The 19,173-nt window shown below is 45.2% G+C and overlaps 1 protein-coding gene across 1 annotated transcript in view; it reads right to left on the reverse strand.

Annotated features, from left to right (window-relative positions):
• Positions 1–19,173, reverse strand: part of FHOD3 (formin homology 2 domain containing 3) — a 456,996-nt gene that overhangs the window by 65,349 nt on the left and 372,474 nt on the right. Inside the window, 3 exon segments of the mRNA XM_021711121.1 lie at position 1; positions 3–510; positions 9,799–10,095. The exon segment at position 1 is cut by the window's left edge and continues 360 nt beyond it. Of these exon segments, the coding sequence (XP_021566796.1) occupies position 1; positions 3–510; positions 9,799–10,095 (806 nt within the window).

A 19,173-nucleotide genomic window follows, 5' to 3' on the forward strand; every position in this document is an offset into this window, starting at 1 on the left:
GACCCAGGTCCACATCTAGGACATCGATGTCATCCTCCTCTCCCAGGTCAGTGAAATCCATGTCTTGGATTCTGAGCTCCCTTGGATTGGCCATAAGTTGGTCCCAGATGTAATCAGATTCTGTCTTCAGCTGCACTGGTGCTGTCTCTGGGACTTTGACATTGGGCTCAGCATCGGGGGAGACAGAACCTTTCCCCAGGTCCCTGCTGTTAAATTTCTCTGCAAATGCTTTTACGCTGCCCCGATTATCCAAACAGCCGACGTCCACCCTCCTGACGCTCTCATCCTGGGTCAAAGAGTTGGCCTGCAGGGTGGATATTCTGGTGACCAGGCTGGCTACCGCCTCGGCCTCCTGCTGGGTCCTCCCAGTCTCACCCTCCCCCTTCTCCTCGTCATCCGGGGACTTCCTGTTATGGGCATACAGCATGTCCAGCATGAACCGTTTGTTGGTGAGGATGTCGCCACACTGTCCATTTACACCTGCATCCTGAGTGGTTGTGGACCACAAACCTGAAAGTACACAGGAGGAAAAAATGAGAAAGGGGCAAGGGAGCATTATTTCATGAGAAAACCATTAGATAATAAGTGAGCTTGACACACAGGAGTGACATCAGAGAAGACACTGAAATAAAACAGAGAAGAAGGTGGCTATAGGACAAGAGACTCTTTTTTTGAGTTGGGGTCTCACTCTGCTGCCCAGGCTGGAGTGCAACGGCAGCCTTGACCTTCTGGGCTCAAGTGATCCTCTCACCTCAGCATCCTGAGTAGCTGGGACTACAGACATATACCACCACACCCGGCTAATTTTTAAAATTTTCTGGTAGAGATGAGGTCTTGCTATGTTGCCCAGCTGGCCTTGAACTCCTAGGCTCAAGCAATCCTCCTGCCTTGGCCTCCCAAAGTGCTGGGAGTATAGGTGTGAGCTACCGTGCCGGGCCATAAGACACTCTTGACCAAGAAGAGATGCTCCTTTAGTGTTCCAAGGACCCATTCCAGGACCCAAGACTCTTTCAGGTACAACATTGCTCCTGGCTCCCCACCAGGGCTCATGGGAGAAATTTTCCTCACATTTCCTACCTGCCCAAGGATAGCTAAGGGGCCCCTGTTCTGACTAGACACAGGAAGGCAAGGAGACCACTCCCTGGAGAGGCTATAAGGTCACCTCCACATTTCTCCCCTGCTCTGAATCTATACTAGTGCTGCTCAAAGCACCTGGAAACCCACAAACCATGCCAGTGCCCCCACTTGAAGTTCACTGTCACTAGTTTCCAGGGGGTTTCCTGCTACCTGCCAATCACTTCCAATCCCTCTCCTGGATAACATCTCATACTCCTCCTCTCTCCCCTAACCTCACCACTCATCTCATCCTCAGGCATGGCCTTGCTTCCTAGTTCACCAAGTTAACAGATGAAGCCAGAAGGCATCTTCCAGAGCCTCCCTGCCACCCCCATCACATGGCTTCCCTCCTGTGACCACTCATAAAGTGTTCCTCCTAGCAGGAGTCAACCACTCCACCTAAGGGGTCAACCACTCACCCTGTGGTGGTCAATTCTGACCCTAACAGCCACATGGTGCTATGCAAATGTCTGAGCCTATCTTTCTGCTCAAAGTCTTCTAATGGCATCAGGAATGCACTCCAGCAATTCTCTGGCCTGCCTATCCCATGCCCCTCCTACTAGATCCTTCCTTCTGACATATAAACTCGTATATTCTTTCTCTTGTCTTACAAAAACCAAAGCTCCCCCACTTACCCTCCAGCCATGGCCCAACTTTCCCCTTTCCTTTAAAGCAAAACTGCTTGGAAAAGTTGTTTCACTCACCACCTCCAATTTCTCTTTTTGCTCTCTTGGACCCAGTGGAGTACAGCCTCTGTTCCCACCCACCTACCCACCCCCCATACACATTCTTCACGGAGTGTCTGGGACAGGACACCTGGCTGCTTCCTTCCACCCAGCCACTCTGCTCCTTCCTTTGCTGCTTCCTCTTTACCCTTAACCCCTAAATGCCCTGACCCTCTCCTCTCTGCCTGTACCCACTCTTTCAGTCATCATCTATCTACTCTCAGGGCTTTAAATGACACCTGTAAATTACCATGTAGGCCCCCACTGCTCACTGAAGCGGCTTCTCCCACAGTCCTTTGCTCTCAGCTGTGGCAATTTATCCATCTTGCTGCCAATTCCAAAAGCCTCTGAGTCATCCTTGACATCTCCAGTTCTTTCATACTCCACATCTAGTGTAGTAGAGTCTCCTGCTGTCTCTATCTTCATGTTACTTCTAGAATCCAGTCGCTTTCTCCGCATCTCCACTGCCATGACGACCCCCAGTCAAGCCAGGTGGGTTCTTGCTCACAGAGCAAGGGCATCCTCTCTCGTCTCTCTCCTTCCACTCTTACCCCTTGATGGTCAATTCTTACCTCAACAGCCACATGATGCTATGGAAATATCTGAGCATATCTTTCTGCTCAAAGTCTTCTAATGGCATAACCTTTGACTGTGAGAAAAAGTCAATGGCATGGCATCTACAAGACCTGGCACAATCCTGCCTTACTTTTCTTTCGTCTCCTGCCACCACCCCAGACACACAGACATACACCTCTCCAGTTACGGGAGTCCATTCCCATTCCTAGAACTCACTGGTATGATCCAGCCTCAGGGACTTAGCCCCTCCTGAAGCAAACTGCACCCAGTTAACCACACAATTTGCTTCTCAATCTCCTTTAGGTCTTTGCTCAAATAGTATCTTTTCAGTGAAGTCTTCCCTGACCCCTTAATTAAAATCGTGCAGTAGGGCAACTCCTTCGGGTCTCCTCCCACTATGGGAGCTTTTCTGTCTTCTTAATAAATCCTGCTTTCTCACTAAACAAACAAAAAACGTGCAGTCCTCCCTCCTCCCAGCACCATTTATCATCTTCTCCTGCTTTATTTTTCATCATAGCACTTATTACTGTCTAATCTTCCATACATTTCACTTATTTATTGTCTGCCTCTGTCCTATCCCTGGAAGGATTATAATTACTTGCTACATTGCCTTCATCGTGGGATGTAAACTCTGCAAGAACAGGATTGGGGTTTGTTTTGCTCATGGTGGTTTCCTCAACCTCTAGAACAAATAAATGAATGGATGGATGGTTAGGAATGTTACTGCTCTGGGATTGCTTTCTCAGGGCTAGCAAGACTCTGTGATAGGCACCTTAGGAGGTCAGTTGGGCAGATATCCAGAGCCTTGATGGATACTGGTGCTGGGATGCGGCAGGTGACCCAGGCCCTGGAGGTCAACTTTAGGAGCTTCACCAGAGCAACCCCCTCAAACATACTGAGAATGGGCACTGGCTTTCACCACATAATCCTGTCTTGGTCTCAGAGGCAGCATTGACTGGGGAAGCAGGGGGTCACCTGAGACTCTGTTTCTTCCAGTGTAGCTTTGTTCTCTGCCTCTGCTTGACAGTGACTTCAACTGAACACAGGATCTTAGGACTCTTGACGCCAAACAAGGAACTCTTGAACCTTCTTTTAGGTTTTATAAACACAATACATGTAGGACATAACCATCATCAAAGGGAGATAAGATGGCATTCAAGAATAAGACTAAAAAACTGGGGTGTTGTCTGGAGTCTCCATAAGCATCAGACACTTCTGTGTGCAGCGAGACTGTCCTAACAACAGAGGTGGCAGCAGGGACAGCAGCCAAGCCCTTCCCAGTAGCCATTACCACTCTTTCTCCATTTCTCAGGAAACGTGGGCATTTTCTTATTTTGGCAACAGGGAAAAGAACACACTCAGGTAATATATTTTAAATGCTGGTTTTTTTCACTTAGACCCTTTATTCGTGTCTTTAAAAAAAATCATTTTGTAGTGTCCATCTTTGTCCTCAGTAATTCCCTCTGCCCAGAAGTCTACTTTACCTGGTATTAACACAGTCACCATGGCTTTTCTCTGATTAATGTTTGCATGATATATCTTGTCCCCCATGTTTAACTTGCAATCTACTGTTGTCATTATGTTTTTTAAAAGTTTCATACAGACAGCATATAATTGGGTAATTTAAAAAAATCCATTATTGAGAATCTGTCTTTTTGATTTAATGTAATTACTGATATGTTAGGGCTTAAGTCTGCCATTTTATTTGTGTTTTTGTTCCCTTTTTGTCAGTTTCTGTTTCTCCTTTCTTGGTCCTCTGTGGGTTACTGGGACATTTTTTAACCTTTTATTTATTCTTTAAGTTTTTTTGTTGATACATAATAGATGTACATATTTTCAAATACATGTGATAATGCGTTAAGATTAAATCAGTATACTTAGGATATCCATCACCTTACATATTTATCTTTTCTTTTTTTTTATTTTTATTTTTGAGTTGGAGTCTCCCTCTGCTGCCCAGGCTGAAGTGCAGTGCCACGCTCATGGCCACCCCAGCGTCAATCTGCTGGGCTCTAGTGATCCTTCTGCCTCAGCCTTCCAAATAGCTGGAACTACAGGTACGTGCTACCATGCCTGGCTAATTTTTTTAAAATTTATTGTAGAGACGAGGTCTTATCATGTTGCCTGTGCTAGTCTCGAACCTGCGGGCTCAGGCAATCTACTCTCCTCGCCCTTCAAAAGTGCTGGGATTACAGGCTGAGCCATTGAGCCCGGCCTATCTTTTCTTTATGCTATACACATTCCAATTATTCTCTTCTGTTCTGAAATATACAATAGATTACTGTGAAATGTAGTCATCCTACTGATCTATAAAATGCTAGGTCTTATTCTTTCTATCAAACTGTTTATTTATACCCATAAATCAATCTCCCTTCATCTTCCCTGAACATTTTTCAGAATTTCATTTTGACTTATTTATAGTGTTTTTAAGTACATTGCTTCCTATAGTTTTCCTAGTGGTTGCTCTAGGAATTATCACATACACACTAACAGCATAGTCTACTAGAATTGACCTTGTACAACCTTAAGTGAAGTGTGAAAACCTTACTTCCCTTTAGACCCCTTTAGTGTCCCCACTTTTAAAATATAACTGTCATAATTATTTCCTCCATATACATAGAGCACTACCTCAGATGGTGTTACAAATTTTGCTTCAACCATCAAGTGTGATTTAAGAAACTCTTGAGGAGAAAGTTTATTTGCTTTTATCTTTACCCATTCTATTGTCCTTTCCTTCCTGAAGATCCTTTCTTCTCATTTCCTTCCTGCTCAGAGAAGATCCTTTAGCAATTCCTTGAGGTCTGATAGGGACAAATTCTCTTAGTTTTTCTTCATCTAAGAATGTCTTTCTCTCCCTTCATGCTAGATACAGAAGTCATGGTGGACAGTTCTTTCAGCACTTGCAAATGTTGTTCCCCTTTCTGCAGTCCTCCATGACTTCAGATGAGCAACCTACATCATTTGGACTGGTGTTCCCTTGCAGGGAAGATGTCTTTCTTTTTAGCCCCTTTCAAAACCCTTTTTTTTTTTTTGGTCTTTAGTTTTAAGAAGTTTGATTATCATTTGTCTTGGTAATGTCTTTGGGCTATTCCTCTTTGGGGTTTGCTCAGCTTTCTAAATCTGTAAATGTATACCTTTTAACATATCTGGGAAGCTCTTGACCACTATTTCTTCAAATATTTTTTTAGCACTGACTCTTTCTCCTCTCCTCCTCTGACGTCAATGAAGTACATGTTAGATATTGTCTTACAGTCCCTCAGGTCTCTAAGGCTGAGTTCATTTTTTCAGTCTATTTTTTCTGTTATCCAGATTTGGTTACTTCTACTGTTTTTGAGTTCACTGATCATGACGTTTGTAGTCTCCTATTTACTACTAAGCTTATCTAATAAGTATCTTGGTTAATTGCATTTTTCAGTTCTATAATTTCCTTTTAGTTCTTTTTAAAATCTTCTATTTTTTGCTTTTTCATGTGTTTCTTAAGTATTTCTAACTGCTCACTGGAGCATTATGATGGCTGCCTCAAAACCCTTATCACATAATTCCAATGCCTGGTTCATCTCAGCATTGGCATCTGTTAATTTTCCCATTTAAATTGTAACTGTCTTAGTTCTTGATATAAGCATTTTTCTATTGTAATCTGGACATTTTGGGTAACACTTGCTAGAATTTTGATCCTCTTTAATATTCTCTTTTATTGCAGGTAGTCATCCTGTTTAGGTACAGCATACAGGTCTTGGTGGAGGTAGAGTCTCAACTCCCTGATGGGTCCTGTGGACACCACCCCAGCAAGAGTGCTGACTCCCACTGCCTCATTGCAGATGAGTAGAATGGAAAGTCAAGGCCCCCTTCCCTTGGCTCCACTGGCATCTTCCTAGGGAAGTTGCACCCCCAACTCACATTGCCTTCATTGCCTCCAAGTGAAGGTAAATGTTTAGATCCCTACAGGTGTCCATCGACTCTGGGTCAGATTTTCCATTACTGCTTGTCTAAAAGAGGGCAGGTAGGAACAGCCAAAAATATTTTCTGTTCTGTTAGGCGATCCTTTCCTGATCCTTTGACTAGGGGACTAGGCTTTTCTTGGAGCTTCACTGACATGTTGTTCAAGTCCTGAGACTCCTAGGCAGTTTGCCTTCTTCTCTCTACTGTTCAGCGTTCTCCTTTGATGGATTGTTCTGCTGTTCTCAAGATGGTGGTATATTGGTTGTAAGAGGGAAGACCCAGGAGGAATGGAGCTTCTCCATCTTGGAGATGCTTCTTCATTTATTTATCGATGGTTTTATGAGACCCAGCTAAAAAGTGAGGACTCACAGCAAATAACACAGACATTGCTATTCTCTCAAAACTGACAATCAAGTGAAGACCAAGGACAACTAGACAAGAAATTATAACAAAGTATTATAAATGCTAGGATAAAGTTTCTCACACTAATGCCATAGAGTAGAACACATGAAACAAAGATTTCTTTGTTAAACTATATAACTGGAGTAAACTAGGACATTTTCAAGTTCTACAAATTCATTTTTGACATAATCATTAGAAGCAATATTGGGAGTAATTTTAATGGCTTCTAAGGTTCTTTTGTGATTTAATTGATAACATTGTGAAAATCAAGAGCTATTAAAACAGAGCTATTCCTGATTCCTGATTCCACAGCAGCAGGTGGCACTCGTGAGCAGTGAGTTTTTTTTTTGTTTTTTGTTTTTTATGGAACCAATAAGCTACAGCAAATAAACATGACCAAATTTCTTAACAGCACTGGAGTGAAGCAGAAAAATAACTGCAAGCCCTAATTCCTGCTGCTACACACGTGGACAGTACCCACTTTTGGGAGAAAGTCAATGGTCCTTCACTGGGAACAGAGTATCCATTTTTGGAAAGTTGTCCTTATTTGGAAGAATATTGAACAATCTGATCCAAGAAAGTTCTGTTGCCTGGCATACTTTTACTCATCCAATTTGTTGATACATTTTAGGCCTGCTAAACCCAGTTATGAAGAATAATTCTTAAAGTTATTCCTAATAAATAGAACATGACTTAAGGTCAACTGGATCAAGGACACTTAACCTATAGCCCATAATGAGAACATAATTGTATTTAATGTGAATGATAACAAGTAGAATTCAGGAGACTAATGGTAATATGACTTTAAAAGAATTTAAGTAAATATCAATATATAGAATACCTCTTAGCACATACAGCTTCAATCAAAGACATGGGATTCTCAATGCAATGATTAGTAACCAGCAATATAAAGAATAAAATCTAGAAGCATATTCCAACCAAGACGAACCCAAATAGCAACTATTTTATATGAAGTCATTGAATGACAGGTCTATTGAGAACCACTGTGGTTTCATTCTTTCATTCAGTTTTCATTCACTCACCCATGCTTCTGAGACAATGTACGACATCCGACAATTAAGTTCATGAACGCATCCTAAAAAGGACTGCATATCTCATTGCTGAATATCACTATGGTCACCTTTGAAGTATTCCCCTTGGGAAAGTATGCACCAAAGCTAGTGCCTAGTCCACCCATCAAAGCAATTTTGGAACTCTTTTTCTAGAAGGGCTATCAGAGCCATCATCATATGACTCTTAACGTCTTAAAGATCATCAAATATCTTTCTTTCAATATGTCATTTATCTTCAGATAAAAAAGTAATCGGGGGCCAGATCAGGTGAGTAGGGAGGGTGTTCTGATATGGTTATTTGTGCAGCGTTGCCAACGTAAATACACAGTGGCAAGTTCGCGAACTTAATTGTCACGCCTCAACAAATAACGATGACACCTCTGATGGTCATTCCAGAAAAAGAGTTCCACAGTTGCTTTGACAGGTGGACTAGATGCTGGCATCGGTGCACAGCTTCCTAAAGGGAGTACGTCAAAGGTGATTGTAGTGATATTCAGCAATGAGGTTTGTAGAACTTTTTCTAGGATGCTTTGTGAACCTAATTGTCCAACCTCACATTTTTGATCTGGGGACTAAGAAGTCATTCACGGCTCATGGCGCTGGCTGGCAGGTCTTTGTGAAGGTTCCATACTTCCTTTCGGGCCTGAGACATAGGCCTCTTAAGTAGGTATCTCTCATATGTAGCTTAGCAAAGCCTGGCCCATAAAACATAACTCCTCTGGTAAAAATTCATTGAGAAAGGTACATTTTACCACTCTGATAGCAACAAGTCATGAGTAGAAAAACTAACCCTGTGATGTAAACTATACACATAATTTACAATTCCTATAACCACTATGTCACCCTCCCCAAGTCCTTGGTGAGGTTCTTTTAGGTCAAACCTATAATTTAACATAACATTTGGTCCCTAGCTGTAAAGTCACCACCCAAAGGAGAACTGAATTAATATTAAGTGAAATGCCCAAAATCATATACTTCCATAGGAAAAGCATATACTTTACACTAAAGAAAAGAATGGCCATAAGTATAATATAGAAACAACTTCAATTATGTATAATCAAGTATGGTATATCAAATTGACCTTAGCACCCTGTGAGATGCTAATTTGGAAGAACTCATTCATTTAAAAAAACGTGCTCTAGTCTGAAATGTTCAGTCATAATTGGTTTCATACACTCCACTTAAAAACATATATACTGCATGTGCATATGTATATAAATGTGTGTGTGTGTGTGTATATATATATTTGAGTTGGGTTCTCATTCAACTTGAGCCCTGCTTGCCTAGGCTGGAAGGCAGTGGCACGATCACAGCTTGACCTCCTGGACTCAGGTGATCCTTCTGCCTCAGCCTCCTGAGTAGCTAGGACTACAGGCTTGCGCCACCATGCCAAGCTAATTTTGTGATTTTTTTTTTTTTTTTGGTAGAGACACCTCTTGCTGTGTTGCCTAGGCTGGTCTCAAACTCCTGAGTTCAAGCAATCCTCTCGCCATTGCCTTCCAAAGTGCTGAGATTACAGGGATGAGCCACCATACCTGGCCCTAAAAACCTATTTTAAAGGAGTAGATGGCATGACCAGTCTCTAAACTTCAATCAGAAACTGAAAAAAGCTACACTTACTATTACCAACAATGAAACATTTAGAGGGAAAGGAGGCATTTCTCCATCAGGACTTATTCCTCGGGAAAGATCCTCACTTCCTGGGTCCTTTTCCCACCTGTGGAGGTAATGAATGGAGCAGCACAGCAGAGGGTTTGGGGCTACCTTTCTATGAGCTGGATGCTGCTGGCTGGCTGACAGCATAGCCACATTCTTCAGTCCCAGACACTGGGTGACGCAGTCGGTGGTGAGTGGCTACCCTAAAGGGTCACATCAGAGGCCAGCCTGTGGACAGGTTCCGAGCAAACCAGTCCCTGTGCCCCAGGATGCCTGCGAATGTGCCAACGGAAACAAGGGACTTCACTTACCGGTCGCCCTGTCCCTGGAGAGCTTGTCCTCCTTCTCCTCCCTTTCTAACGTACTGCTGGAGGAAGAGATGCTGGAGGCCGAGCAATTGTCCCTCTCGTTCACGCCCTCGTTCTGCCTCTCTTTCTCACTGAGGGAGGCTCTTTCTTCCGGTTCTTGCTCCAGTACCCGCTCCCCTTCACTCTCTGCACCCCTGTGGGCAGAGGCTATGTCCTGGCTGGCCCCATCAGCAGTCGGGTCCACCTCGGCTTCCGGTTCTGGTTCTGCCTCTGGTTCAGGCTCAGTGTGCCCGGCACTTGCTGGTGAAGACAACAATGGAGGTTATATTGATAACAGAGACTCTGGCCGTGAAGTTGCTTTGTCTGGGCTGCTCTGTAGTGGGCAGAGTCTAAAGATGGCCCCCCACAACCCTGTCCTGCGGATATCCAGTCAAACCCAAAGGAGGCACTGCTGTGAAAGTACTGTGCAGATGACATCAGAGTCCCGTGCCGTCCCGTCGTCTTCCCACCCCCCCGTCAGCGACCTTAAGATATGGAGACTGACTAGTTGAGCCTTATCCAATCAAGAGAGTCATTTTGAAAACAGATCGTTTTCCTATTAGCAGTAGAAAAGGAAGTCAGAAGCTGGGTGTGGCGTTACACACCTATAGTTCTACCACTTTGGGAGGCTGAGGCGAGAGGATTGCTTAAGCTCAGGAGTTGGAGACCAGCCTGGGTAATATTAGTGAGACCACCCTCATCTGTACTAAAGTGGAAAAAAAAATTAGCCAGGTGTAAGGGTATGCACCTGTAGTCCCAGCTACTCAGGAGGTTGAGGTATAAGGATCACCTGAGTCCAGAAGTTTGAGGCTGCGTGACAAAGTAATACCCCAACTCAAAAAAAAAGAAAAAGAAAAGAAAAGAAAGTGAGAGAGATTAAAAGCATAAGAAGGATCTGTTGCTTTGAAGATGGAGGGGGTTGTGAGATGGGGAAAACAGGTGTCCTCTAGAAGCTGAGAGCTCCTCCGTCCAACAGCCCACAGAGAACAGGGACCTCAGCTCCACAGGAATGAGGAGCTAGATTCTGCCAAAACCATGAATGAGTCTGGAGATAGACTCTTCCCAGAGCCTGCTAAGAGCCCGACCAGCCACAGCCTTGATCTCAGCCTTGTGACATCTGACGGCCAGTGCACTTAGCACCCAGTTGAGCTGTGCCAACCTTCTGACCTAAGGAAACCGAGAGGTGATATTAATAAATGGGTATTATTTCCAATGTCTAGGTCTGTGGAAATCTGTAACACGTAATAGGAAACTAATACATGACCTTTTTGCCTCTACAGGGACAGAGAAACACAATCTGTTGTAAATTAACCTGACAAACAAGCAGTAGCCCAATGTTTTCTGAAATCATTTGCTAAACCAATGAGGTCCGTCAACCTGCACTTGGATTATGTTTGCCTATAAGGTGAAGTGAGTTTGTGATTTTGAAGCTGCTTAGAAGAATCATTCGTGGTCACAGGTCAATTTGTATACCTATCAAGACTGGAGATCTGAGGTTCATACCAAGGGAAGATGCTCATGCTTTTGCTTGTGTGATTCTCAAGGGAGCAAGGAGATGGTACAGTCTGGCTGTGCATGTTTTTTGCTGAACACAACTCTCAGCTGTGAGCTGTGGTTGCATAGCAAAATGACTGAGAACACACAAAATTCTCAGCCAACTGCCACATGTGAAGCCAGAGGGTCACACCCGAGGGTACTGTCCTTGGGCTGGGCAGAGTCACAATGCTGGAATCCTGGCAGGGTGCTTGCCAAGAGTGTGTGCTTGAGCCCTGTGTACACACTGCTCCAAGCAACACAGCAATTCACACAGGGTCTGCACACAGCAGGGACAGAAGGGGACCTGTCCAGACCCCATGAGACCACGCAGACCAGGGAGCTCCCTCTGTGGAGACATCCTGCTGGCTCAGGTCATGGGCATGGCTGACCCTCTACCAGGTTGGACACTGGCATTACCAAGGGGAGGAATACTCAGGCTTCCTGGGCAGGGAGCCCAGCACTCAGCTTCCCAGCAAGAAGTCATTTTGCCAGGACCCACAGGGCCAGCACCCCACTCCATCTGCTCTCAGGCTGCCATCCTCAGAGGATGAGTCAGGGAGTCCGCCGGGCAGGGAAGGGATCAGCAGGGAGGATGAAACACCAGTCTTTCCCTATATCCCTGGGCCACTTCCAAACAGAAAAACTCCTCATGGGAATGTCCCCATGGGCCCTTCAGGTAGGAGTTTGGGGATGAAGAAAGCGAAGGCGTCTCCTTTGACTACACATTGTGTGTCTTCTGCTGGGGACTCCAGCCTAGTACAGTAAGCCCCTACATAAGAACGAGTTCTGTTCCGAGAACACATTTGTAAGTCCAATTTGTTCATAAGTCTAACAAAGTTAGCCTAGATCCCCAGCTAACACAATCAGCTATACAGTACCAAGTACATCACTGCTGCTTTTACGCTTGTTATAGACATCCTGGGCTTGAAATAAAGATGCTGTACTATTGTACTCTATACAATACTGTACTGTAGAGGACACAAAAGCACAACCACTTGTAGAGGATGCACACACGTGACAATGTTGCCAGACATGTAAATGAATTTATGTTACTGGACATGTGAATATACATTCGCATCTTTGAAAGTTCACAACTTGAAGGTTCATATATAGGGGACTCACTGAAAGGAACCTGCTTCTGGGGAAAACTGGTGGAAAGGGGGGTATAGCGAAAGCCCCCTGTAGCTGAGGGACTTTCACTGCTGGGCACCCAGAGGAGGGAAGGCTTTAGGAACTGAGGGCACAGTTTCCAGATAGAGATGTGGTAGCTGGCAGTCACAACCACACAGCCTTGAACCCACATGCCTGAGGACAGGCATGTCAAGTACTTTTCCTTAAAAGCAAAAGCTGGGCTGGGTCATGGGACAGAGTGAGCATGGCTTTCAGGGAAAATTCCCTTTGGTGCTGAAGGAATTTTTATGGTAATTTCTCTCTCATCTGATAATAGAGTATTTAGCAGAGATACAAAATCGTTAGTTTTACAATCATGGCAAGAACCCTGCCCCGACAATGGCAGTGTCATCATTTGGTTGACAGGAAGCACATGTTCGTGTGCACATTCACTTCAGAATAGCCACATCAAAACACAAATGTGATTCCAACAGCCTAGCATGTGGCACAGATTGACGCTTTAACTGGTAAGCATATGGAAAAATCAGCGAGGGTCCTTTCTGGTGGCTTTACCACAGACAGGGAGATAGGGTCAGTTGGCTGCCACATGCCTGTTTCAACTCACCACCCCCAGAAGTCTGAGCAGAGAGGCTCTGTGATGGATGCTTGTTTGACTTTGGACAACACATATGTTCTGCTGTGTTTCATCCCACGTAACACACAGGACTCCACTCAGGCAGTGATTCTGGTCCCTGGTTAGGTAGGGGCCACCTGAACAGGTGTGCTAACAGACACGCAAGCTCCGGAAAAGCCACATTCTCTTAGGAATAAACAAGAGAGTATTAGGGCCTAATTCTTGGAATTAGACATTTAAATTGGATTCCCAAATTGCCCCCTGCCCAGAATACATGCCTCAGTGTCCACTAGGTCTGACTGCAAATCTGTGACATGTGAGACCATCCTAATGATCAACAAATTAAATAATAGCTATAAACATTCAAGTCAAGCAAAGCAGTCAGGGTCCAGGGCATGGCCCTTCTTTACTGTCTGAATCAAACATCAGTAAGTTGCCTGAGTCTGAGACCTCTCCTTTGCCTCATGTGGGAGTGCCCCCAGCATGGTCCTGGGCTAGCATCTGCTCATGATGTTCTTGCTGACACTCAGGAAGCACCCAGGACAGCCCTAAGATTTTACATTGAATTACAGAATGTTTCTCTCCACCTTTCCCATTTTCTTTCATCAGAATCTCCCTCACCAACACCCTCCTCCACACACACACCCAGTCCTTTAGAGTCCCAGTTCCTGAGTCAGGCCTGCTCACCTCTGGGTAGTATGGGGGAAAGCATCATCTCCCCTTACCCAGTCCCTAGGATCCAGAAGAGACCACATAAACCTACAGGAAAAGCCCTAAAGAAAGCTAAGATCTTTGTCAATACCTGGAAATGAAAACAATGTTTACAATTTCTCACTGCTACTAGTCCGAGAATTTAGCAAGCTGGTCCCTGACCCAATCATGGTGTCAGTGCTGAGAGATGCAGTGACACATGAGACAGACCCAGCTCTGTCATCAGTGAGATTAGCAAGGAGTAGGAAACGGAGACGGTGAATGACCTGCCGTGGCCTCTGTATGGCAAATGTGGGTGCCCTACCACCCATGGACACAGGGACATCGCAGCCTTTCAACTCCCATCAGACACAATATAAAATATTTACAAATGTAATGGATGTTCTAAGATAAAGTGTGGTACCCCCTGGGAAGGTATGACAATGGTCTTTGGCAAGGCCTAGGACAGGACATGTATCTCTGTACAAAATGACATCTAAGCAGAGTCTCCAAGGAGAAAAGGAGTTAATGGGGAAACATGAGTATGTTCTGGGCAGAGGGAAAAGCACATGCAGAGAATTGGAGCCCAGAGTGTGCTGGGGGAAAGAAAAGATGTCTGGTGAGGCTGGAGCTCAGAAAGTAGAAGAGGTTGGATGGCCATCAGAAGGTGGGAGACAGCCCGTTAAAAGGTTGGATGACCACCTGGGGCTAGGGCAACAGGTCTTGTGTGTCAAGGGAAAGCCCTGGGATTTAACCCTAAGGGCAGTGATGACCACTTCAGGTAGAGATGGACCATGCTTCACTTCATCTAAGTTGAGCCCTGCCTACACCTGGTCACAGGCAAGCCAGGCCCCTGCTAGGAACAGCTTAGGGTGCCTATGAGACACAGGGTGAGGCTGCTAGTCAGTGTGGAACATAGTCCAGGAAGCAAACCCTGCAGACAGAGAGACAGGAGGAAGAGGTAGGTGCAGATCTAGGGAGCCCAAGAGCAGAAAATGAAAAAGAACACAGCACTCATGAAACACAGGAGCATGGGACTGAGCACATCCCAGATATCCACTCAGGGAGGGGCTGTGTTTGCATCCGATGGGAGAGGGGTGCTCCATGGGCAGCTGGTTACTCTGAAGAAGGGTTCACATGAACTGCCTTCTGAAACCCTCACAACCTGTCTACGGGGCGGACTCTGTGGTTACCTTAGAAAGCTGGGGCCAGGAGAGAACAGCGAAGGCTTGGGCCAAGATAGCTGGGCAGGAAGAGGCAGAGTGTCCACTCCCAAGCATTAGCCTGTGAGGACCTGCATCATCATCTTCGAGGCTGGGTCAGCAGTGATTGTGACGTGTCAAATCCCATGGCTGGGAGCTGCCGGGGCTCCTCACACTTGTCCACACTACCTCAGATGGGGGAAAAACATGAAGATCTGCCTGCAACCCTGGGGCTGCACAAGGGAGGAGGGGGGTGCAGGCAGGTCTTAGGCTAGGTGCCCAGGTGGCCCTCCTCCCGTGGAGGGTGTGAGCTTGGAAATGAAAGAAGGACATGGCAAGAAGTGCCCGGCAACATGAACAGCATCCCAAACCAGGATCTGTCTTCTTGGACCACGGCCTGAGAGCGCAGACAGAGTGGATCTTAGCACTGCCAGCATGCACTTAGCAAAGACCAGAAGAATGTCTTGGGCCAGACCCCGCACTGACCTGATTCAGAGAGCTTTAAACAAGATTTTAAGGTTGAGGTAAGGGGAACTTGGGTTGGAGGGAAGACACAGAAATTGAACTGTATAAAAAGATATGGTAATAGATCATTTTTACAAGGTAGAAGAAATAGCAGGAAAGGAGAGGTCCATGGTATCCTTAAAAGCATGCAACAGGGAACCAGGCTGTCACTACCCTGTGGGAAAGGATCAGTCACTGGAACACAGTCACTCAAAGGAATCACTGACCCCAAGGAAACAGTCTTCACAGCAATGAGAGGGCTTGGGGAGCCAGGAGGAGAACCCACCAGCAGGAGTGCCCAGGAACGAGGAAGAACCTGAGTTTTTTCCTTGAAGGAATGTAAGGGGTCTCCTTGTTTGATGGAGAATGAGACCGGTGCTTTTCTCCCACAGAGGGCTAAACCGGGAGAGACACAAGGAAGTGCAGGCCCAAGGATGGCAGCCAACTTGTCCCTGTGCCAAGTCAGCCAGGGCAGACAACTGCACATATGATCTCACTCTCTGTCCCTCCCAAAGTACAACACTGGCTCCTCATCTGGTCCCCAAAATCCTTCTAGACATCAGGCTCTGCTGGGCCTTAAGTGAAATACAAATCAGTTCCTCTGTACCAAGTGCTTCTATATGCAGCTGCGGTGCATTTCCTATCAGAGAGCATCATCCCATGTTGTTCCCACAACGTGAACTAAAGATTAAACGTCTCATGTGAAACTGAGGGAACATGTTCAGAGAGGCCAAGCAGCTGGCCCACAGTACACAGCAGGCTGGCTACTCTCAGACTCCTCCCCACACCCATTCTCTGTTCTGCTCTGTGCCCAAGGAGGCAGGTCTCTACTGGGAGCACAGCCAGCATTTGCTCTCTGTCTCACTTTGGATGGGTGGGCCTCCTGGAGATTCCAGCAAAGGTGGGAAGAGGCTGCAGTACGTTTGCCCCTGCTACCTTCACATAGAACCCCATATGGCAGAGGTTGCCAGGCCACCATGTCTGTCCCATGGTCTCCCTCCCTGGGCCACAGCACTTAAAAATTCCTAGTCATTTGCCAAGTTCCCTCAAGCATTTACTGCTTCCCATTGGTGCTGGTCTCTGGGTGAGTCACCACTCTCTGGTGGTCCCCCGAGCTGCTCCACACCTCTGTATGCAGTCTCTTCGCTGAATGCCTTCAGTGACCCTCTGACCAACGGGACCCCATGGCCAAGCTGAACTCCTACTAACAGAGCCAGAATTTGAACCTGAACGGGCCTGACTGAAAGCTGAGGCTGTGAGTCACAGTATGTGAAGAGTAACTGAAGCCACCAAGAAGAAGCATATAATCATCTCTAGAATAAAATAATACCACACAGTGGGTAGGAACATCCTGATTCTGCCTTTACCTATGGACCCGACAGCTGAGTCTGGAGTGTCCAATTAGAATCTCTTGTCATGCAACTTTCTTTGAAGGAATAAACTGCTGGTAGAAAGATCTGAACTTAATAAGTCTTTGGGTGGCTTTAGTCTGTTTCAGTCTGTGGTAGAGTCTTGACGCCTTTGCCAGGACTTGGCTTTCTGGCAGGTCTTATGAAACTGAGGGCTGGGCCAGCCAGTTCTATAATAATTGATCCAAACTGTGTAGGTTCCAGGGACCTCCCCAGTTCAGAGCTAATAACTAACACCATTGACTTTAGACTTGTGGTTTAATCGCATACATTTGAAAAAGGTCCCAAAAGAAAAAACTCACAACTTTGAAAATCCTTTAGATGTTGCCTTTGGTGTTCGGCCAGATCATGCTAAGCTGTTCACTCTGACTCACTCGAGAGTGGAGATTCTCAACCTTGGTACTATGGCCATTTTGGGTCAAATAATTCCTTCTTAAGGGAGGTTGTCCTGTGCACTGAAAGATGTTAAGCAGCATCCCTAACTTCTACTCAACTAGAGGCCTATAGCTCACTCGAGAGTGGAGATTCTCAACCTTGGTACTATGGCCATTTTGGGTCAAATAATTCCTTCTTAAGGGAGGTTGTCCTGTGCACTGAAAGATGTTAAGCAGCATCCCTAACTTCTACTCAACTAGAGGCCTATAGCACCAATCTCCTACCCCACCCCTCTCTGTGTGACAACCAAAAATGTCTCCAAATACTGCCAAATATCCCCTAGAGAGCAAAGTCATCCTTAGTTGAGAATCATTGCTCTATAGGAATAGTTTCATTAGGATGTGTACAAACTTGGCTACCTAAGCTTTAAAACAAAACAAAACAAAAAAACACCCATTGCCTGCAAAATACTGATTCAACAGTCTAATTTGTATGCCTTAAAAATTAAGCCAAGCTTTGTCCTCAAATTTCAGAGGTTGGTTTTCTAAGCAGGTTCAGGCCTGTTTGGTCAAAACTACCTTCAGAATCCCATGGTCAAATTACCTTCAAAGTCCCTTTGTGGCTGGGCATGGTGGCTCATGCCTGTAATCCTAGTACTTTGGGAGGCTGAAGAGGGAGGATTTCTTGAGCCCAGGAGTTCAAGACCAGTCTGGGCAACATAGCAAGACCTTGTCTCTACAAAAATCCCCCAAATTAGCCAGATGTGGTGGCACACATCTGTAGTACCAGCTACTCAGGAGGCTGAGGTGGAAGGATTGCCTGAACCCAGGAAGTTGAGGCTGCAGTGAACCATGATCACGCCACTCCACTCCAGCCTAGGCAACAGAGTAAGATCCTGCCTTTAAAAACAACAACAACAAAAAACAACAACAAAAAATAAACAACAAAATATCTTTGGAAGGTGCCACTTTATAGATCCCATAACCATGCTCCATGGCTCCAACAATCAAGGTTTTCGTTTAGCTTCATTGGAACTTGAAACTCCACAATAATTATTGGTTTGACATTCACAGGCCATGTTACCCCCAAATACAAATCTTTAAATGCTAAATCACATTCGAAACAGCAAGTTTTTCATACTACAAGGGAAATGTTGGAATTAGGACTGACTCAAGAGAAAAACAGATCCATATCCCTTGTGTCATGCTCACTCAGGAACATGCACTTGAGTTGAATGTTGGAAAAAGCACAGTTTAAATTGTAATTTTCATTCTACCCTCTTTTCCCTCAGATTATGTTTCTGATAGTGTTCACTTGGTTAAACACTGATGTGACTCTACTGTGAGACACAAAAGCAGCAGTGAGTTTCAGGTCCAATGATTCTGACATTGATAACATATAGTATGAACATCCTGTTAGGGTTAGAGCCTCAGAAAAACATTGCTCAGATGCCTTAGTACTGGCCTTAACCATCTCTGATCGGGACCATTTTGACCACTTTTAATAGGTCTAAATTCTTCCAGGCTCTTCTTAACAACCCAATCAAAAGAATCATTGTCTATATTTTTTCTTTAAATCCTCTGTACAAGTTCCCTCTTAATTAATTAGGTCAACATCATTTATTCAACCCTACAGAGTAGCCTATATAGTCAAAGAAGTTTCCTCTATCCATGGTCTATGTAATCAATTTGTTCCTGGGCACAGGGGAAATAACTGTCTCTGCAGATTCATGTGTCTGCTTTCTTTTGTCATGTTTGCTCACTTGCCAACTCACAAAGCGTTTATTGAATGCCTGTGCTGCTCTGAATACTGGGCATAACACAGGTGGGCACAGGCATGGGTCTTCCCTGAGGAGCACACAGATGAATGGGAGGACATC

The sequence above is a fragment of the Carlito syrichta genome, unplaced genomic scaffold, assembly GCF_000164805.1.
Source record: "Carlito syrichta isolate Samal-C Ts95f unplaced genomic scaffold, Tarsius_syrichta-2.0.1 Scaffold301868, whole genome shotgun sequence".
NCBI classification, from domain to species: Eukaryota; Metazoa; Chordata; class Mammalia; order Primates; family Tarsiidae; genus Carlito; species Carlito syrichta.